This window comes from Rissa tridactyla, chromosome 1 (assembly GCF_028500815.1).
Source record: "Rissa tridactyla isolate bRisTri1 chromosome 1, bRisTri1.patW.cur.20221130, whole genome shotgun sequence".
Lineage (NCBI taxonomy): Eukaryota > Metazoa > Chordata > Aves > Charadriiformes > Laridae > Rissa > Rissa tridactyla.
Genome location: NC_071466.1, coordinates 132,408,130 through 132,431,138, shown reverse-complemented (window position 1 = coordinate 132,431,138; position 23,009 = coordinate 132,408,130). Strand labels below are relative to the sequence as shown.

The 23,009-nt window shown below is 39.9% G+C and overlaps 1 protein-coding gene across 2 annotated transcripts in view; it reads left to right on the top strand.

Moving 5' to 3' along the window:
• The first annotated feature begins 6,986 nt into the window (after window positions 1–6,986).
• Window positions 6,987–23,009, top strand: part of WARS2 (tryptophanyl tRNA synthetase 2, mitochondrial) — a 53,190-nt gene continuing 37,167 nt past the window's right edge. For both annotated transcript variants that reach the window (XR_008469532.1, XM_054222522.1), the window contains exon 1: window positions 6,987–7,120. Coding sequence is in view for 1 of the 2 variants with exons in the window: in XM_054222522.1 (XP_054078497.1) it covers window positions 6,992–7,120 (129 nt within the window). In the remaining variant the exon portion in view is untranslated. The remainder of the gene's footprint in view (window positions 7,121–23,009) is intronic.

Genomic DNA, 23,009 nt, shown 5'->3' with positions numbered 1-23,009 from the left:
GCATTGATGCATATTAGCATATTGAAATTTTAAAAGGAGAGTATTTATGCGGGAGATAGGAAGGTCTGAGGGCAGCATCTAAACCAATAAATGTCCTTCTTTCCAGGGCTAAATTCCTGTAAGAATACCAGAAAGTATGCGAAAGTACTGCATATCTGGCCCCCAGTGCTTCTTACATCTTTTCTCTCCTTTTCCAGTCTTGTGTTCTTTAAAAGCAGACAGATATGGATGACACGTCGGCACTAATTTTTTTTTCTTTGTGAAGTCCGTTGACACAGCCATTTTTTCCTGCCTGTGCATTTCATTTAACTTATAGGGGGTAAGTATGCCCATTCACCATTTCCACGGACAGTCCCTAAGAACACTTATCTGGGCAGCAATATTTGCATATAAAACTGCATTTCAGATACAAAAGACAGGCGTTGTTAGAAGCATTGCTTATGTTACACCCAAAAATATGTTAAGCATTTTAGAGATATAGAATGAGATAGTTCTCTGCTGGGAACAATGATCGAAGGGCACCTCAGACACCCAGGCTGGATTAACCACCGGAAATAATAGCAGAATTGGGTTTTCTATTTACTGTAGTAAAGCAACCTTGCCTATAAACTCCTTATTGCTGCAAACCAAAGGTGTGTGTCTGGGGAGGGCAAGCTTTTCCCCTTGATGTTCCAGGACATGGAAATACAATCCTTTTTCAGACACAGATGTTTGCAATAGAAAACTTTCACTCCACTCTCTTCTGTTTTTAATCTGCTCATGACAGGAAACACAGATTCAAAATGAATGTAAAGAACACAGTCACCATAACTGATGATAATACAAAAGAACATGTAGGAAAGAATTCTTTTTCCCAACATATTATAGGGAGAAAAGGTTTACAGATTTCAGAAGGTTCTAGGTGGTTTTATTTCTCAGTGGCTACCAGTACAGCGTTTTTCCACGAACATCACAGGACACATAGCTCTCTGCAATGCTATGGTACTATCAACAGTTTCAGCATACAAAAGATAATACAACGCTTCTTTATGCTCTCTGCCAGATCTTCAGCGCTTTCAAATGGCTACCCTGCCAAAGCTTCACTGAACAGACAGATGTATAAAAATAGCCAAAGATTCTTCCATAGCATGTGTAAAATGTAAAATGAAACAGGTAAGAGTAATTGATTCACCCTCTTCAGCCAGACTTGCTGCTAACCTCTAGGGTCTTAAGAATTTCAAAGATGTGCTTTTAAACTTTGCCAACCTTCACGTCTCAAGTGAAGTTCTTTATGTATGACAATGGGAAGGGTATGACTGGACTCTTTCCTGTGCTTTTGGGTTGCCTGTTCCAACTTCTCCTTGTACTCTGTTCAGATCCCACCATACCTGGTCTCCCTTCTCTGCCTTGTCTGCTTTGCCTAAATCCCCTTTTCTTCCTTGCTAATGACATCCTTCACTTAAAAAACAACATGAGTCACCACATTTACATGGCGATTTATGCAAATTCATTTATCACACTGTGTGTCATACATACACTCTTTGATCTGTGTCCACTTTGTCTGTGTAGATTATGAGCTATTTGGAGCAGGGGCTGTTCCCCTGGTATGTGCTTGAGCAATGCACGGCACAAAGGGATCCTGTTTTAGACAGTACCTGAGCAATCCTGTAGCAAACAAGAAAAACAATTGTAATTACAATTACCCCTCCCCCAAGCTACATTAAAAAACTTCAAACACTCCAAAATTGAGAAATGACAGCATCAACTCTGTGATTTGATTTTAATTCATTTCCCTCTTTTTTTTTGTATAAATATTATGATACTGTCTCTAGCTATATGATAGCATACAATTTTTTTACGCAAGGGTCTTGCATCATTGATTATTGTTCATTTTTTTTATATTTTTTATTCAAAATGGTGTCCTAAAATTTTCTTACCATAGGATTTTCTGTCATAATCCCTCAACTGAGTAGAAAATTACTAATTTCCTTCTACATTATTCTTTGTTACTTTTATCAGAAAATGTGAATGATTCAAGAGTATTAGTGACATTATTTTGACAACACTGACTTGAATAGCTGTTACTCTTACTCAAACAGCACAAATAGATTAAGCATAAAACATAAAACTTAAATGTTAAATTAACAGACATAGGTTCCAATATTTTAGCTTGTTTCATGTTTTTAGCATATGGTATATTAGAAGCACAGTAGCAAAAAATAAGCTTTTAGCTAGGAGTGCACAGAATTTCTGCTAATTTTTCAGATGAGGAACACAAAATATTTTTTGACAGTGGCAAGGAATAAAGCCAGGTTTTCAAAATTTATTCAGCTTCTTTAACGATTCTTCCTTTTTACAATCTGCTGCCAAGAAGGAAACAACTTCTAATTTCTATGTTAAATAAGATGAGGAGGCTGTGCATAAAAACTCTCTATGCATCCCTAGCTAACTTCCAGGACCACATTCACACTGTAGACCAATCAAGGCTGAGTCCTGTGTAAAGCCCTGCCTCTTCAAGGCTTCATGAAAAGAAAAGTTTTGTGGGCTGTAGCACAGCTACAGAGCTCTTTCTACCTGGAAAAAAGAATCACAGACTTTCTGTTCTGCTCCTAGCATTATCCTGCATTTTCACTAATCACTAATTTGAGCATATGCCCAAGTCTTCTCTTAAATCATTTTACGCCTATTGTCTGTAGTTTTTTCCTGGATTTTTCACGATCTTTTTTTAAGCACAGAAACCCAAAGTGGACTTAGTATTTACTGACTGGTATCCCAGTACTAGAAAATCACTTAATTGACCATTTCAGCAACAGGACTGCACTTTCAAAGATAGTTGCTTGTCCAACACAAACTCTAGATGTTTTGCGGAATCACTGTGTCCCAGGATACAGACGCTCAGCAGAAACATGCATTTTAGAACTCTTGTTTCTAAGTCAACAGTCACTTTGGCATTAGAATTGCACAGAGAATAGAACAGAGAATTACACTAGTGATATTTTGACTGAGTTCTGGTTGATGTTCACCCGTTACTGGTATTTTCCTAATTTGGGCTCAGTAGCAAATTCTGCACATCTAAACAGTCTTGAATGGATTCACAATGTGCATTGGGGTAATACAGGTAGGGAAAAAGTATCTAGGAGTCATATATGAAAAAGGTCAGAAGAGTTTTGGCAGCAGCAGGAAATTTCAGAGCACAATAAATATGAGCAGTGAATCTTTCTCCTCCCCTAACTTGGCCATCTCTCAGGATGCAAGCTGTCTCATCTTCTCTGGGATTCTCAAACCAACCTCTGCTTCTTCTCACCTGCCTTGCACATTCACACCACTCTCCTTCTCTGCCTGCACCAATAGCATGCCATGCTTATTCTTCTGCCCTTGCTAAATTTTTGTCATATTAGTGGGCTCTTCTTGTGTTAAAAGAGCTATTGTAAATATTGTATTAATTTTTTCATTTTGTTCAGCTTGAGTTTGGGTTCAACAAAGACTTCAAAGTAATAACTCAGGCTCAGTTCTGATTAAAGAAAAAAACCAAACAATTTTAATTCAAGTTCTTACTTCAGTTTCAATTTGATTTTAAAACATGCTTTGTTTTAATAGACTCCTATTATCAGAATGGTTTGAATGATAACCTTGTTTTTAGTGTTATTTACAAGTCTGTCAATATTTGTGTCAAGGGTACATTTCAACATCAATTATTCGGTACCTATTTCCAGATTACAGGCAACAGTATTGAGTAGGGCAAAGCACGGGTCACCCGTGCTCTACTAAAAGTCTCCCAATTCAAATCTAACAAGTACTTTTGGAGAGCTGTCAGCTAATCAGCCCATAGTCATTTAATGTGTGCTTCTCCGGTATGTTTAACTAAAATGCTCTGTGGTACTAAGTCAAAGGTATTACAAAAATCTAAAAAGTTATCACCTTTCACAGTTCCATTTATTAACTCAAATTCTAATAACCTTGAAAATTAACCCTAGTACTTTTTAAGTAGTATTAACCATACCTCCATTCTTTAGTCTTTTATCACTGAATCCCACATAGCTTTTTTTTCTTCATCATTTTGCCTCAAACCAATGTCTGACTTACTGATTTATAATAACATTATAATATTTATATTTAGTAGATGCTGAAAGCTTTCTCCTTGGTAATTACATACTGGAAAAGAGCTTGGTTTTAAATTATTTACAACTGAAAAATTGTCTTAACATTTCCTTATCACATTATCTCAATTTTCTTTACAACTTTTTGAAGGTAAGTATATATTCCATTTGCCTCTTCAGCATCCCCCTCTTCACCACGTTAGTTAAAGACAACTCTGCCTGCTCCAATTAGTCTCCAGCGGAGAACAGTTCTAGTTAGTCAGACAGAGGCGAAGCCGTCTGTGCATCCCTCCCACCACCAGGGTTGTCACCTGACGCTCCACTCAAAGCACGTCTTCAGTCCCACATTAGTGGAGCAGCCACAGGCTCCTTTTCCTCAGGACTGGAAATCTCAAAAAACATCACCTGGCTTTTTTCCAGCTTCTTCCCTGATGTCTCCTACAATTCCAGAAGCTTCATGTGATTTTTGCCTACTTATGTTCTCAAAAATGGACGACACATTTTTGCTGAAACATAATGCTGAATAAAAATGTCAGACAAAGATGAACATTGCACATAGAAGTTTTCAGTTCAAATTATAAACAATATCTATAGTGATGATGCAAGAGATGAAAAAATTATATGCACAATTTCTGGGTTCAAGTTAAAGTTCCTACTAAGAGTGCAAAGTAGATCTTTTACAATTTGTCTTATAGTAGAGTCTGGGGAACTAAATGAAGATTAGGCTCCAATGTATTAAGCACTGTATATACACAGTTTTAAAATTTAAAAATTGTTATCAACCAATGCATCGAAGTGAAAACAGTTACGTAAAATTACAGTGTTTTTAGCTAAGAAAATTACTTCAGGATTTTAGAGTTAGAAACATTCTATGGTAATATCCTCAGTGATGGGGTTTGGACTAACCTTGATGAGTACTGAGTTGACACTGGAAATAATCATCCGTACACTACATAGTGCCACTGGTAACACACCTACAACTGCACTTTCTTTCCCAATTGCTGGTTTGTTTCCCCAAATCCTGCAGTAACAGATTCCCACAGTCACTGCCCCAGATGTTTCCAGCTCTGCAGAGAAGACACGGCTAACATCACCTGATCAAGGTGACAAGCATTTTGTGGTTCCCCATCTTGGGAATTGAACTGGGTAGAAACCTGGCACCCTTCTCAAAAGAGCCAGCAAGAAGGGTTGAGGTGCAACATCTTTAAGAGCATGTTAAACCTCATTTATAAATTCAGTGTTACTTATTTTTTTGACTCTGTTATCTAGGGAACCAGGAGCAGCATGGGCACGAAGAATGGATTTGGGGATGCACAATGCCAGGGGTGAAAGACAGAGAGCTGCTTTCACCTTGGCATTCAGGACAAAGCAGGGCAGAGAGAACTTTCCAGGGTTTTCCATGGGGATTCACTTTATTTTGATGTGTGAAGAGGAGGTGGGCAGAGGCAGGTATCTTCAAGCAGAGGCCCAGGCTGTGGACTTCCCAGCAAAAAAGCTGGTGCGGGCACAAGTCAGGTGGCCTGAGGTGAGCAGGGTTATACAGGAGGTTATACAGGGGCAGGGCGGACACACTGCTGAGAAGACCAGTTTCAAGGGCAACCTGCCCATGAGGCAGGATCCATGAAAGGTATTTAAGAAATGTCTAGATGTGGCACTTCAGGGCATGCTCTAGTGACAGAGATTGTAGGTTGTTTGCTTGACTCGATGATCTTAAGGGTCCTTTCCAACAATGAAGATTCTGTGATTCCGTGAAAGAGATCTTAATTTATGCTGCTCCTGTTGCCAGACTTCAGAGTCGTTCAACTATTAGGGCAGGCAGCTTGGAACAGATCGTGTATTTACAGTGTGCTCATGAGAAATATTCACGTTTCAAGCTGGAAATGTGTCTGTCTTCAAGCTTGAGCAGTATAATATATCTACTGGCACCCTTACAGTTTTCACGTTTAAGTGTTTGATAATGCAGCCATGGTTATTAGAAGATGCAATTTCTGTGGTTTCAGCTTTGTTTCACTGGCGTGCACAGTTCATCATTATGCTGGATTTATCATGCCCTGGAAAAGTTCCTCTATACTTCTTGTTGCACGTATTTCTTGTATGCAACTAGAATATGTTGGCATAACATATGCAGTTAAGAAGCAAGTAACATTTTGCTGGAGAGATTAATTATATTCTGGGTATCTTGACTTTTAAGAGCTTATTTTCAAACTCCTTGATTTACTGTTCTTCAGTGGTCTCTAAGCCAGGGTTATGGAAAGCCATTTCATCAAGTCTGTTTCCTTGGTAAGACAGCCTTAAAAACGGCAACTAACAGGTACTCCAGCGAATTACTGATAAAATTCTGAGAAATCCAACTATGGCATAACCTGTCTGTAGGAAAATTTAATCTAAGGTGAGTCAGTCAGCCCTTGGTGTATGACCTGATCAAAAATGACTCGGGCTTAGTCCTGTCAGCAAAGCTCTCAAAGTTGTTGCTGTTAAGTGTTCAGTTTTATCTTAAATCTTACTAAATGAGGCCTAACGCTGTGTTGGTCAGTGAATTTGGTGGGTTAGCTGTTCCATCAGTATCTTCAACTCATAATCTCTCTGTGGTCTCACTGTTGCAAAGCCAAATCATTTAAGATCAGAAGCGGCCAGTGGTAGAATCCCAGCCTGTGTAGACTTTCTCTTCTTCAATTCAGACCTTCGTGGGCAGCCTGCCCATGAGGCAGGACCCAGGCAAAGTAAAGAGGGGACGTGCTGCCGTTGGCAACCGGCTTCGCCAACGGCCGTCCCAGCGCCACACCCGCGCGCCCCAACGGCCCCCTGCGCCGCTCAGCCCCCACGTGACCGCGCCCTCCAGCGGCCCCTCCTGCCGCGCGCATGCGCATTGGGGACGGCGGGCACACCCCCACAGCCACCACCCGGCTGCTCAGCGCATGCGCCGACCCTTCCGGGCTGCTGCCCTGTTTCCCTCCCCCCCATCCCGCCCCGCACCCCTTCCTGCCTTTGCCATGGCGACACCGAGTGGCCTGATCCGGGCCCTGCATCGCGGGACCCTCGGCCAGGTAACCGGCCTGGGACACTACGCCGTCCCGCGGGGACGCGGGTTCTCCTCACGGTCTCTCCGGTTGGGCCGGCCCAACCGTCAACCCGCCCTCACCTCCGCCCCGCGCAGCGGACGGGCTCCGCGCATGCGCGGTGGGTCGAGCGCGGCGGCGGGGCCGGGCCGGGCCGGGCCGAGCCGGGATGGACCGGGCGCCTTGAGTTGCTGCCGTCCCTCAAGCCGCCGTTCTCTCGGCGTTGTCCCTTCCGCTTTCCAGATGGTTGTCTCTGGCGCCTTTCGGCCGTAGGGGCTTCTCCTCAGCCGGGGTTTAGGGGCAGGGGAGAGGGGGAGGCCTGAGGCAGCGAGTGAGGTGTGGGGGCGCAGCGGCTGCTCCTGCCGCGGCCGGTGGGTGTCCTGGTGGTTGTTCAAGTGCTGAGGTGTCCGTGGACGTTATTCAGCCTTGTTCTTTTTCCTAGAGAGTTACCTGCCCATTTTAACTGTACCTACAGGCTGCAAACTCCTGTCTTCTCAAGCAGGGAAAATAAAACCCACGTGGGTGTCTGAACATTAGTTAGAGGATGTATGTCAACCCTCTGCCTTGGTACTTACACAGCTTCGGTGGGCTTGTTAAATTAATGCATTTGGGATTGCTTCTCCCCTCCCCCCCATCTGCCCTCCCAATTCTATGACAAAATTGATATAAAGGAGCAATTGATTGTATTTAGGAAGATACCCTAAGCAGTCAGCTGGGTGAAGTAGGAATATATTCAGCGAGCATGTGTTTGCAGGCAACCTCCCTCATGAAGCTTTCTGTGTTACCAATCTAAATTTTTATGTAGCTTGTTTTTAAAATGGGTGGAAGAATTATTTATTAAAACAGTCTGATGACAATAATACTAATGTTGCATCATTTTACTGAATGTTTGTTTCCCTTAGCTGGACAATTGGCTTTTTCATGAAAACCATGCTCACATTCATATGTCATCCAAATCCTGAATGGTATGCTATGTTTCTACAATGGAACATTTTATCCAGGATAAGTGTCAGGATAGATGTGTCTCATGTTGCTTGTGAGGAGAAATAGGATAAGTAGAAGATCAAAGATGACTTTCAGCTTCTCGATGTTATCCATGCTATCTGTCACCTTGCAACAACTGAAAACTATCTGTTGCCCTCTACCACGGAGTTGTTATTCTGAGAATTTCAAGCTAAAACATACAGTAGTACACAAAAAGTTGGTGTATATAATAGTGAATTTGGGTAAACTACAAATTGCAGGAATGTTTGAGTTATTTCAGAACTAGGATTTCTACGGTTAAATTTAAGAAATTAAGGCATATTTCAGTTACTTATCAAGAAAGCTAATAGCATGCAAATGACTTTGATTCTGCCCTTTCTATTGAGGAGGTAGTGTTGGAGGGAAAGAGGGAAAACCTGTTATCTCTTATGAAACTTTCATAATCAATATTTTACTTAGTATTCTTAGTATGCTTTCTACTAGGTGTTACTATGGGGCAGAGGTAAGGTGGTTGTGCTTGTTTTTGTTTCAGAATTCATTTGCGTATGAGACTACTGTGAATTTTAACCATACAGAAGACCTAAAGAGTCAACATGGCATACTCAGTAACCTTGTTGGGTGCATCCATTCCTTTAGCTGCTTTGATTTCATTTCACTTGCGTGTACCTAAATCTTCCTAGGTTTTTAACACTTAGAATTTGAACAGTTACACTGTCCCTGTAATACATTTGCCAGGGCACACTACATGCAGATCTTGCAGAGACGCCTCAAACCACTCTGTATTTTTAGAACAAGAATGGCAAAGTTCCTTGAAAAATATTGAAAGGTTTTGTATATGCTTATCGTTCCAGCTACATATGGTGGCTCTCGGATTCGTTCAGTATCCTAGCAGGTACCGTCCCCTGCCTTCATTCCTCTAGCAAAGGATTCTAATTTATCCTGTGTCATATAGAAATCTGCTCTGACCAAACTTGGCTTTATTAAATCTTGATATTCACTCCGACATGAACAACTTTTCCACCTCTGAGTCACCCGTCAGATCAAGATTAATCATCAGGTGCTTTGTCACCTGGTTACTATCACCTGATGTCCTTTAGATGTAACAGCTCTGAGAATGTTTAAATGTTTTCATTTAAAAAACAAGAAGCCCAAAGTTGGTGTTTGTTAGGTAACTTCATACCAGCCACCTCCAAATAACAGTAGTAATTTATGTTGTTTCTCTGATTTTAAATTTGCAAGTCCAATATGTTGTGGGCTTTTGTCACTTTCCTCTCTCACTTTAAGTGTCCTCTTATGTCTGACTGAAAAGAATTGCACTGGAATTGAAGTGGTACTTCAGTGCTTCTTCAAAAGAATTGAAGGAAAATCTGGCTTCCTAATTTATGCTGTTCCTGTTACCAAACTGGACTTCAGAGTCATTCAGCTATTATGGCATACAGCTTGGAACATGTGTGCTCATGAGAGATATTCACGTTTCAAGCTGGAAATGTGTCTGTCTTCAAGCTTGAGCAGTATAATATATCTACTGGCACCCTTACAGTTTTCACGTTTAAGTGTTTGATAATGCAGCCATGGTTATTAGAAGATGCAATTTCTGTGGTTTCAGCTTTGTTTCACTGGCGTGCACAGTTCATCATTATGCTGGATTTATCATGCCCTGGAAAAGTTCCTCTATACTTCTTGTTGCACGTATTTCTTGTACGCAACTAGAATATGTTGGCATAACATATGCAGTTAAGAAGAAAGTAACATTTTGCTGGAGAGATTAATTATATTCTGGGTATCTTGACTTCTAAGAGCTTATTTTCAGACTCCTTGATTTACTGTTCTTCAGTGGTCTCTAAGCCAGGGTTATGGAAAGCCATTTCATCAAGTCTGTTTCCTTGGTAAGACAGCCTTAAAAACGGCAACTAACAGGTACTCCAGGGAATTACTGATAAAATTCTGAGAAATCCAACTATGGCATAACCTGTCTGTAGGAAAATTTAATCTAAGGTGAGTCAGTCAGCCCTTGGTGTATGACCTGATCAAAAATGACTCGGGCTTAGTCCTGTCAGCAAAGCTCTCAAAGTTGTTGCTATTAACGTTAAGTGTTCAGTTTTATCTTAAATCTTACTAAATGAGGCCTAACGCTGTGTTGGTCAGTGAATTTGGTGGGTTAGCTGTTCCATCAGTATCTTCAACTCATAATCTCTCTGTGGTCTCACTGTTGCAAAGCCAAATCATTTAAGATCAGAAGCGGCCAGAGGTCGAATCCCAGCCTGTGTAGACTTTCTCTTCTTCAATTCAGACCTTCATTCCTAACTGTAACAACTGATGATGAAAAAAATCTAAGTGAATGAAGTGAAGATAGGGAGTGTTTGTGCTTAGGTGATGAGGCAAGTAAATCTTACCTATCAGCAGTACTACCAATGCCAGAGACTAACTGTGGGGCATTTCTGTACTGATGTGAACTCAAGCTCTTGGACAGGGTATGTCTTTTTCTTCTCCATTCCCCGTAATGGACTTTTTTTGTTTGGACGTAATTTTTTCAGAGAGAAACCTACTCAGCATTGCACATACCCCCCTTCACACTCTTTGATCTACATATCTCCTAAACATAGTATGTTTGAGACATACCAGAATGTAGTTTACTACCTTCACTGTTACCCCAGTGAAGTATGAGGACTTGGTTTTGATTATAGTCACATGCATTACTAGATGGCTTTCCAGGCTCCCAGCTGGAGGCCTACTTTTAGATGTTATTTGCCTTCCTGAAGTCAGGAGTCTTTGGCACCGTTTTTCTTTTCTAGTAGCAAAGTAGTTATTGCTATTACAATATAGTAAGAATACTGCAATACCTATATTGCTTTTCTTCCTGAGAGCATCTTTTAAAGAAAACATGAACCTCTCATTTTGCTGCCTTTTCTCCAACCTCAATCCTCCCTCTTTGATAAGTGAGCCATCCCTGCCCTTCACACATGATTTATTACAGTGGCTATATTGTTTTTGCTAAGCTATACATTTTTATGTCCTACAACCTTCCTCTCTTGTCAACTTTCACAGGATTCTCAGGCACCAGGAAGGGGATTCTTTTTTAGCTTTTTGTGAACTACATCTTCCAGCTGCAAGGGTTGGTATTTTTTAATGCAAAATATTTTCCTTTCCTCTTTGGTGAATTTGGTCATTTTTTTTCCTGGCACTCAAAAGTTGTGTTTGCTGTAACAAGACTCATGGCAGTGACTCTAGCAGGCATTGTTTGGGTCATACAAAGAGAAGATTGGTTTGAGTCCCACAGCCCCAAGGATGCGTCTTCTGCCTCTTGGTGAGTGCTGCACAAAAACACCTCTGGTGAATGTTTAGTCAGCATTGTTGCAAATATGAGACCGTCAAATCCAAGGACAACATGCTGGTAACCTTAGCAGCTCATGTAGGAATGTTCCTGTGTCTTCGCCTGAGTTAATATCTGAAAAAAATGGCACAGGATAGATCCCTATAGGTAGTTTCTCTAGCTTGCTTTACACTTTATGACCAAAGGTGGTGCTAAAATCAAGACGCCTTTACTGCATCTTCCTTTACTGTGGCAGCCTAATGGGTCTCAGGGTCAAAGTTAGACTAATTTGGCATGCTTTACTCTTAAACTCATGTTTGTGGTTGTTTTCCTCTAGTTATCTTTTAGGGAATTGCAAAAGATGTTTTTTGTTTACTGAGAATTGATGCTAAGCAGACTACGTCCCAGACTGGAGGTAGGAGACAGGTAGGTTTTGGAGACAGGAATAACATTTGCCCTTTTTTCATCTTCTGATACTTTGCTAGGCCTCTGTGAACCTCAGTGATTCTGGCCAGTGTTCTCAGTACTTTAAGAAGAGATCTTCAGACTGGTTTGCTATGATGAAATTTGATTCATTTTTTGATGAAGTGTTATTCTTTCTGTATTTAGGCCACCTGATCACTCCATTGTTACTGTGCTAGTCATGTTAATGACTGGTCATGTTTCATATTTTTTTATGAAGATGGCTGTGAAAAAGGCAGTTAGATAAAAATTGAAGGGTTGTTTTGGAGGACACCACTAAACTGCTTTTTCCCAGATTGCAAATTTAATCTTGAGAGTTTTTAGCTATAGTTACCATACGGATTCTGGAGAAAGAAAGTAACTGAAATTACCAGGCTCTAATCCTTAAGGATTTCGAAGATTATAGTTAAAACTATAGTGGGAGAGAGAGCTCAATTTTTAGTATCATTCAGATGTGTTATGAATGAAATGCAAACAATTTAAAAGCATCCATATTTCTGTCTTGAATTTGTTGCTGTCACATAGGGGTCACTTTGTTAACCATTAATGAAATGAGTCCCCAGATGCATGTAACAAGCTGCACACATACAAAGGTTACTGCAGCAGGTCAGCTTCAGAATGGCTGTCCAGGCAGTCATGTACTGAGATTGATAGATCAACAGACAGTTTTTTAAGTGCTTGCCTTGGATTTATGATTGTGACAGTCCCCAGTGTTGCATCTCTTTCTTCTAGAGAGCACGAAGGTTGGAGGTAGCAAAGTGCTTTTGACTGAGAAAAAAGCTGGAAATACAAATACCTGTTTGACAGCAAAGACCCATGCTGTTTCCTAATGTCCAGTATGGGGTTGTTTGACATGTTGTAATCTACAGGACCTTTAGGAAAGATCTAAGTGACTTGAGAAATGCTTTCCAAATATGAGTAGCCTCTATGTGGATTCATGTGTAGAAATTGGTAACTTTTTTTTTTTAATTTCCTGTTTTCTTATTTTCCTGAATTTTAACTTTTTTACTATTGTTGTTGGGCACAGGTACTAAAAGTTACTTAATTATCCATCTTCTCCTGAAATCATCTAGGTTTAGCAACATGTTCCAGCCTTTGGATTAAATCTCTAGTATCTCCTATCCAGGTTGGAATGGAATCTTACTTAATCAGTCATTTATTTTTATTTTGATCACTAAATAACTGATGTTTAATTATCTAGGGAAACAGGCTTATCTGTCAGATAAAGCGTTGGAGGTGTTCTCTAAGCCAGAATGAAACCATTAGCATATGTATAATTTTCAGAGCTGAAGGGAAGTTAGTACGCAGTGAGAATATACATTTCTTGGGTCTTCACTGGGTTCGGGAGAATTCAGATTTCCACACAGACTTTCCATTTGTAGAGAGACTTCTCCTAATCTGCCTTGTTTTATGCCTTGTGTCTAGTGGATTTTGACTGCTGTTGTAGTTGCACAGGAGACAGCCCCCATTGTAGACAGAAATGAAGGATCTTTGAGGCGTGAACGGGTCCTATTCATTTCCATAATGGAGTTCTAACAATAAAGTCTGGCAAACATAGATTGTTTTAGCAGGAAACAGCCCTTTATTCTGGCATCTTGGCAGGGCTTGGGTAGAGTCCCACCATTCTTTCCCCCTCTGGGCCTTGCTTTCAGTCTCTTGGCTGAGCCTGTTTTTTCTCTTGAGAGACTTCTGTTTTTATTAACTTGTTTTGTACAGTGAGTTTAATGAAAGATGCTACTCTGGCAGTCCTGGATGTTGAAGTTTTGTGTAAATTTCTCTGGTGCATATGTTGAACAAACATACTGTGAATTGTACAATCTGTAGTGGATCACCTCTGTCTCTAGACCGCAGACTAGGGGTCTTGTTTTAATGCTGTTTCATTGGCAGATAGAATTTCCATTTACTAATACAGCAAGTGCTCTTCTAGACATTCAACAATTACTTTTTCCATGACACAAGTTGTGGTTTATGCTGGGACTCTAGGGTTAGATGAACAAACATTTTGTGGAGTTGACTCAAATTACAGTAGGATCAGAAGTTGAAGTGAAGAAAACCCCTAAACATTAAGTCAGTTAAGTCACCTTAGATCATATATTTTCTGAGCTCTGCTAAGTTCGTACGTAGCAAATTTAAATTGTTTTCCTTTTGGTTATTTGAGCCCTTGACTGTTAGTAACTGTAACAATACCATTCTTGGAGTTCCTAACTAACTCAGACAAATCACATAGCAATTTTATAATTTTCTGTTGTATCAGGCAAATCTGTGTATTCCCTGGACAGTATTAAATACATTTTTGCCCTCAGAGATGTACACCTTGAGAGTGTGCTGAAGTTCTCTCTGCGAGTGAAAGGAAATAGATGTATATTCATGTGTATATATACATATATATACACAAATATACAATGAAGTATACTGACTTTTTCATTTCCCTCATTTTTGTGCTGAAATGTGATGATTGCTACCATAAATGAAATGTCTGCTTTTACTTTTAACTACGAGTTCTTTGAATTATGCTAGGGCTTGCTTCTACTTCTTGGAGCTTGCAGAAGTAATGGAAAGGTGAAGTTTACCCGATTGTTTCAGTGATGTCTGCATGATATCTGTATGAGGAATTTGTGTTGTGTGTAGGGAGCACTAATAGGGGTTTCCTCAGTTTTCACGGTGTTGCACATAAATTATGTTATGAACTACTACCACAATGCCTATGTTATCTACAAAACCAGGCAGATAAAACTGCTATGCTTCATTTGTATTTAGATGGCATTTTCATAACTGTACAGAGTAGGAACTTTTTTTTATTTAGATTACTTTGTTAATAAATAAGAGTTTTGGAGTCTTGCAGTACACATCAGAATGTGAAATGCTTCTCATTGATCTTTCGAAGTGGTGTAAGCCCATCTAATTAGCCCACCTCAGTGGGTCTCAATATTTAAGTTCCTGTGCAGAAAGATCCCAGGGTTGGGTAGTGGTAAGTTCCCATTTTTGAGGCTCAGAGCTCCTGTATAACTATTCTAATTCTCAGAAGTATTCAGAAGCTAAAATGAGATTAAATTGTATACATACTCCCACTCTGACAAATGGAGTATTTGTGGTTTTGAATCCCATCAGTCCAGTCTTCTCCCTGTCATTTCTAGTCACATAGACTCAATGACAATTAAATAGTATACCTTGGTCTTCATAGTGTCCTCCTCACAATCTGGATGCTGAACTATTAACCTCATTTGGAAGGTTGTTGGCCAGCTTTCACAGAAATCGAATTGCTAGCATCTTCACAACTTCCTGGGCTCACCATCATCTTATTTGCTTTTGCCAGGTGCATAGTTCTGACGTTGGAATCTGACGTGTTAGCTGTGCCTTGGAAAAGGTATAGCAACATTTCCATGTTAATAAAAGACTCCACACTTCATGATGATCTCACCAAAGATTCACATAGCAACTATTGCTGTCACTTGCTTTCACACTTGTAGATACACTAATATCCCTGTCCTTTGGCCGCGAGATTGCTAAATGGCTTGTTTTGCGCTTATCCAACAGCAGGAACGGTTCTTTTCAGGGATTCTGCCTTAATCCTAGGTCTCATGGGCATTCATTTTTCTCCTTACCAGTATTGCTTTTTACATTAACAACAGCAAAGAAATATGGGGAGGTGCAAACTTTTGATGACAGAACCATGTTATGCTATCTTACCTAAATATAATCTTTTTATAGCCACATCAAAGTTTCTTTCAAAGGTGGTCTTTGACTTCTACTTGAATTGGGTTATCCATTTGCAAATATTTTTCTTGAAATCACATACTTGCCAAGATATGGAAAGACTTTACTTAATAGGCATCAATAGGGTGCTTTCTGTTTGCATGGAAGAACAAAAGAGTTTCAAACATTTCAAAGCCTCTTTGTTGCTTATGTAAAGGGAATCAGGGGTCCAGCCCTCTGAATTCCTGACCGGATCTCATTTTGCACCTCTGCTGGCAACAAATTAGCTCATGTAATTGCTGCCACCAAGAATGAGTACACATTCTGCTCTTCATATGCTTCTACTGTTTTGGTTTGGTTTTTTTTCTGGAAGATATCCACATTTGAGATCTTTGCAGAGTTAAAGCAATGTCAGCACTTTGCACGTTCATCAAGCATTAAGACAGGTCAGAACAGCCAAAGGTGCCATCACTCCCTTCAGAGGGACATTTTTACAGTTGGCCAAGCAACATTGATTATAAGTCTCTAGTAGGAGTCCTCAAAGAAAAATGGAGTATTACCCATCTCTGGGATAGCTGCAGTACAAACAGTGGGCTGCTTTTACAGTGATGCACTCCAAATTGAGAGTTGGTAATTTGCCAGGTTTCCTGGCAGTCATGTGTTTGGGTCAGTTTGAATAACACAGGTAAGTTAGTTAGAGAGCTCATCTTTAAAACAAAGCAGTGAGCGTCACACACAAACTAGGGAAATTTTCATTTTACGTTTCTGTGCTCAAGGTGTGTAATAAGCAGGACTGTGACTACAGTTCGCTATGACGTGGGTTGCGTGTGCTGTGGCCATTCCAGTCTTGCAGGTATTTTCTATAAAATTTTACGTGCTTTAGGTCTCAAACTTGATAACCCTTAATTGTACTATTATGAATCCTTACCTGTATTGCTTTTGGTTTTACATTTCTTAGATGTTAGTGACCAAGGGCCAGACTTTTTTAAGCAGCATTTTGTTGTGCTAGTGCCTGAAGGTGCTGATGCACATTAGATATAAGTCTGACAAGAACTTCATCTCACGTAAGCAAAGAGTTTGCTCTGTATACAAAAAACTTCATCAGTTGTAAACATAGTCTGCTTGTTCAGTGGAAATACAGACACTGCACTCATCTTCAACTCAACCTCAGATCAAATTCCTTAGGAAGATAATATAGCTTTTATTGACCATTTACTTTTTGGGGTCAGTGCCTGTATCTAAACTAGGGCATCCAGATGAGCTTCTGTGCTTCTGGACACAGGAACATGCCTTGGCTACATCCTCTTGGAGGGCAAGATCTGAGCACAAATGAACCTCTCCATCCCCCTCATCTCTTCCTTGCCTATTGTTTGTCCTTTCTGTGGAACAGACGAGTCTGGTGATTTCAGGACCAACCTGCACTGATAAAAACAGTTTAAATGTAGTCTGTGAGTATTGTCTGTCTTCAGAAAAAGTTTTTTAAATTCTGAAGAAGTCCCCAACACAAGTATGATTATTATGTCTAAAATATTTAAATTGATAGAATTCTCTTCAGCGTAGACAAGGAGGACCAGCTGTATTATTTTCTTTGTGCATGTGTGCACCATTGGGGAATTTACTGAGACTTCCGCATCCTAAGGCCTCTCAACAGCCATCAGGTGGTTTTAAAACTTTCCTTTTCACCTGATATGAATTTCAGGCAGTGACCACAAGGTGAAAGTTTTTGAACAGCTGTGTTAATTTTGGCCCCATGTGAAATAAAGCCAACTTTTCCTTGCTACAGGAAATTGCCAAATAAAATAATGGAGAGGAAATGAACTACTCTTTGAGTTTCTTGGACAATATTCTGAAGAAACATAGTAATTCCAAACAAAAAATATTTTTCAAAACACACCCCTCTAGATGTAAGTTGATAGTCTTTGTTTATATCCCATAGGGCAATACTGGTAGCAAGCAGGTTCCTCACTTATACATAAAAACTATAATAAACTCTCTTTCAGCTAGGGGTCAGAGAAGGAGCAAGAGTGATCAGATGTTTTTAAGAGATTTGGATACTACTGCGATCAAAAACATGAAACTTCTTTAATTTCTCTGGAAGTATTTAGTTATGGGGGCATTCTTTAGCTTTTGGATTTGTTTTGCTTTAAGATTGTGGTGTTTTCATATATTAACTTAAAAGCGGATCATTTCATGTATCAAATAACTTGTATTTATAATTTAGAAATATGATATACTTTTCTTTCCATTTTGACAGTAACACCTGTATCATGTAGCAAAATGAGTGCTAATTCTTCACTTGCTATCAGTTTTATTCTATTGAAGCAGTGTATACTTCTGAATGTAGGTCTATACCAGTTTACAAGTATTCAATGTTAACCTGTATTTCAAATCTCTCTCCGTATTTCTGTCTCTCAACATGGAATGGTTTTTCAAAGCATGTCAGTGTTCAGCTGCTACCAGTGAAAAGGCCTCAATTCCTAAATTTTGTTAAATGCAGGTAGAAGGAGTTGAATCTTGAAATGCCATGAGATCTAGCCTGTCTAAATAGAACTGTGAAAATGTATTTGGTATCTTTCAACAACCACTGTAAGCCGTCAAAAAGTACCATTTGGGGTTTTTTTCTGTCTGGTTCCACCTGCAGCATATATTATGTTCTACAGGCTATTTCGCTAGCTTGTGGGAAATAGATAAAATCAGAACTTCACGAAAATCGGGATAAAACCTTTCGTACTACGTCTCCATTCTAGCATCTTTTGTGTCAGAGTGATCTGACATCACTAGTTCTTGAGGAATGCTGCTGTCTGCTGTTTATAGCTGTAATTTCTTCAAAGTTCTTTATTTGTTCCTGTGTTTTTCCGAGAACTGAAGTTAACCTGACTGAAGGGAGGTGAGGTCCTTGAGTGGAGCATGAGGTTCTCTGCTTGCTCCCTGGCCCGCTGCTGCTGTGCCAGTGTGCTTTGCCAACTGGATCAGGAGGAAGGCAGACCTCGTGGGTGCTTTGAAGAACTGTTTCCAGAAGGCATCTCTGCCCTTAAATTTTAATTGTTTGGTTGCTACTGGTTCAGCCACATTGTTCAATGAACAGTAAACTAGTTTTTCTATGGATTTGTGTCTTAGGGGTGTTTTCTACAGTGTAATAAGTCTGTGTCTCTGCTCCCTCTCCTTTTCCCTTGTGTCACCTTCTCCAAGCAATGTAACCATCAAATGCTGTAACTATCGAATTTTCAGCTTTGAGCATTGTGTGCATCATCTAATGGATTTGGAAACAGCACATACTGAACTGGCCCGACCTTCGTGCCTTGCCCAGCTGAGAAGAGTGTTCCTGCTGATGGTTCAGCATGCTTAGCTCCTGCTGCAGCCTCCTGTCAGTGAGGCACAAATTTGGTTTATCTCTTAACACCTTACTTGTGTGGTAGTTGTAACAATGTAGTTTTATTAAGTCCTTTACCCTTTCACTGAGTCTGGGTGAAATGGACTTATAAGGCCTGCAGTTTATGTCTGTGGTTAGGTAGTTCAACTGAAGAAGTTTTATGCCTTAGCTTAAAAAAAAGGGGAGTAAATGGTTTGAAAATAGTGCATTACAGGGTTAAAGCTGATAGGCTGCTGCCTATCAGCAGCCTATGGTTTCTTCGACCATTCGAAACCATTAACTGCAGTTCCGCATATGTCTTTGAAAACTAGGATGTGCAGAAGTAGTGCATGTGTCAGCATGTGTTGGGCTTGCTCTGTAACTGCATCTCTTTGGGGTGTGTCTCAGCTTTGAAGAGATGCCATAGCATGCTGTCCTTCCAGTTGATGTGGAAAACTGCAGGGAGCGCAGCACACAAAAAAAAATGCTATCAGGCTGTGTCCTTGCTAAGGAAGACATCATGGTTTAGAATAAGATTGGTGACGGCTGTTGGCTGCATGCAGACGCAGTGCTTGGTTCCTTCACCGACTGTGGACAAACCCATCCCGCTCGTCAAATGTTAGCAGCACTTCTTGTCCTAGGACCTCTGCAGCATACTTGCCAGCTCTTCTGTTTTGCAGACTTGATGGCTGCTTAAAAGTCCCCTAGCCAGAATTTGTATAATCTGTTCCACTGGGTGGGGAGGGAACGGTCCGTGGCTGCCTCGGATCCAGAGGTACTTTCTGTTGCATGGCCGTGTGAACTGCGGCAACCTGCTGTAGATAATCCTTGCATCTGTCAGTACAGCTGTCACTAGCACATTGAGTGGCACGTGGAGCTCGTAAAGGCAAATGAAAGAATACATTTGTGGGACACAGCGTACAACATTAAAGGATCCGTTTGCTTAGTCATCTTTAACAAGGCTGCATGAGAGGGCAGCCTAACCCAAACTCAGTTATACTGTATACTTTTGCTAGCCCTAGAGGGCAGAGTTAAATTTATAGGGTGGGGTTAGTATGTGCTATAAATGTTCCCTTTAAATGTGTTTCTCATTTTAAATATAAATATTAAAATCTTACTTAAGTTTAAATATAAATGCATTTGACATTCAAGAAAGGGGTATCAGGCAGTGCTGTTTAAATCTTAATTTAGATCAGTTTCTGAGCAACAAGTGAATCCTTTCTCAGAAGCTATCTATCTGAAAAATTGCTCTGGTCTAATTATGTTTCTTTCTAATTTAATGTTAGCTTTTTAATCCCTAATTTTAAGAGTTAAGCATGATAAAATAGCATTTGTAGCAGATGAATTTGGTGTATTGAATTACCAAATCAAGATATACACGTTTTAAAAGTTTCTACAGCAAGTTTGTGGAGAACTATTGCTTAAAAAGCAATAAATGAAGCAAAGCGTGTAGTACGTAGACTGCTTCTAAGTTTCCCTTTTCCTTCAATTTTTTTTCCATCTCTAATAACATTAACACTTAAATTGTCCCAGTTAGGCTTTAAAATTTATGCTTTAGCTAGTAAAATCTGACTCGTCTGGTTTCCCATCATTTTGCTGCTTAATAGCTGTCTGAAGACAGGTTTTGCTAAGGCAAGATTAACAGATGAACATATTATTTTATCAATGAGAGCTTTTAAGTCATGAAGTATTAATGAGGGAAATAAAAAAAATCATAGATGCAAAAGATGCAGTAGTTGAGGACTTTTGTCAGCCAAAGAATTCTTTTGTCTTGGAGGTTAAGGCAAGTTTTTGGGTTTTTTTTCTTCCCATTTTTATCCATGTTGGGAGGATCCTCATGTTTGAAATTTCAAATTTTCCAATTTGTGTGTTTTACTCGTGTCTGTGTTTGCTTAATGCTGCTCGTTCTTCCCTTTGACTTTCACATTTTATTTTCCTCTGCCAAATTTGAACTTGCTTCAGTTTGGGACAGCTAGGGCTAAATGAATCACCATGGATAAAATTATAACAAGAAGAGCGAAGTCTGTGAATGATCCTTTGCTGTTTCCTGAGTCGTTCCAGTCTCATTAATCAGCACTGGTGCTGTGGAGGCTGTGTGGTGTGTTATGTCGCCAGCACAGCAGCTTCTCCGTCCCTTTCCCCCACCCCCTGCGTGCCTACACAGTGGGGAAAACTAGAGAGGGAAGCCATCAATCTTTCCTGTCGTAGATGTCAGCAGTGGCAGTGATTCTCCTGTCGGCTTCCTGCTCTTTCTGTTGTGCCCACCACCTGTGTTTAGAATTAGCTCTGATGCTGCAGATCTCACTTGGCTCTTCACCTGTTCTGCCCTGACTAAATAGCTGTTAAAATAAAGCAGAGCGGCTAAATGCTATAGCATGTGAATAGTAACCACCAGTGAGGGTTGTGGGGTGATTTCTGTTGCAGCTGCTATTGTACTGCTGCTATTGTAACACTGTCATAATTTTCTGTAATGATGCTTTTTTTAGGTCTGAAATCTCTTGCTTGTGTTTCAGCCCAAACGTGAGCTTGTAAGCAAGTCTTTATTTAACGTAAAGATGGAAATATTTGTTAGACACATTATAGATAGAGGCATAAGCCTGTCTCCCATCAGTTAGCTTGCTTGGGTGGCTTTATGAATAAAGTCTAAAGAAATTAAAAGAATACAATTAGAAAAAGACTCTTCGGGAGTTGATTTTTATACCTCTATATCTGGTTAATGGGGGTCTTGAAAACGTAAGTGTTCCTCTCCCCCACCACTGGGGAGGTTGAGAAGCTGAGATGCACTGCCTCTGTACTTCTAGGGCGGGATTAACGGCATCATCTTGTGGTCTGTTATGTTAAATAATAGGTCTAAAACAGACTCTAACCAGCCCAACTTTTATGTATAATTTTATATAATTGTATAAATGTTTTCCTACGCAGTCCTGAAAACTGTCTGTCTAATGGCAGCTTTCTCCTGTCTCCCTGACTGGATGCTAGCTTTTTCTGTTTTTAAAACCCACAAAGAGATGAAAGTGTTTATAAGGCGTAAGGTTTCCTTATAATTGTAGCTTGTCTGCCATCATTTGACGTGTATGATGGCAATATTTATGTGGAGTTATAAAGAAGAGAGGCTTTGAAAACTTAAGTCCTGTGAATGCTTTCGCTTGATTTTATTTATGTAACTCTTCTGAAGTGGAGGAACTGCATTATGACTGATTTTACTGCATATTTGAGAAACAGTTTTCTGTTGACCGTGCCAGGCAAATCAGGTAAATACTTGTATTCAGTGGTCACAGAATTCATAAAGCTAAACATGAAAGGTATAGTCAGGATACTAAGAATTGGCTAGTGACATGGGATGTTTTGATCTGCATGGATCTTTTCAGTGTGGATTCTCAGCACTTTCTGAGACCTGAATAGGTTTCTTCTTTTGAATAAATGCAATTTGAGGCATCCAAAACACTAGTTACCTCTCCAAATAGCTGTATTTTGTATCCATGGTTTGTGTTTCAGTATGAAGACAGTTTCATGCCTGAGTTTGCCTGGCGCTTATCCTGCTCAATTTAAAAACAATAACAACAAACAGTCTTCTTGGGGAAGTCTTAAAAACCTTTTAAAAATAAAATGAAAAAGGGTAACTTCCTATAATTTTAAAGGAGGCAGAAGTGGGTCCTTATACTGATAAACAAAAGGAGACTTACCATTTTAAATGTTGCAGATGTGGTGTTGAGCTCTTGGAAGGAATCCTGTAACTTTATGGTCAGAGATACAATGAAGTGCTTTCAGCAATGGAGTTGACTTTTGCTTTCCACTTGATTTTTAGTTTGAAAAACCAATTCTAGATTATGGTTAGGTATACGCTTACATGCTTGTTTTAAAAGGAATCTTGAACTCTTACTTTGCAGACTCTCAAATTTTTCACAGATTTTTCTAAAGTAACTATTAATATTCTAATTTCAGTTCTTAAGCGTGTAAAAGTTGTGCCTGGGTAGATCATTAGCTTTTTTTAAAGCTGTCTTGTAGCTGTTGTGTTGTTTAGATATCAGAGTAATATGTACTCAGATTGTACTGATATCTAAATTAGAGGTTATTAACAA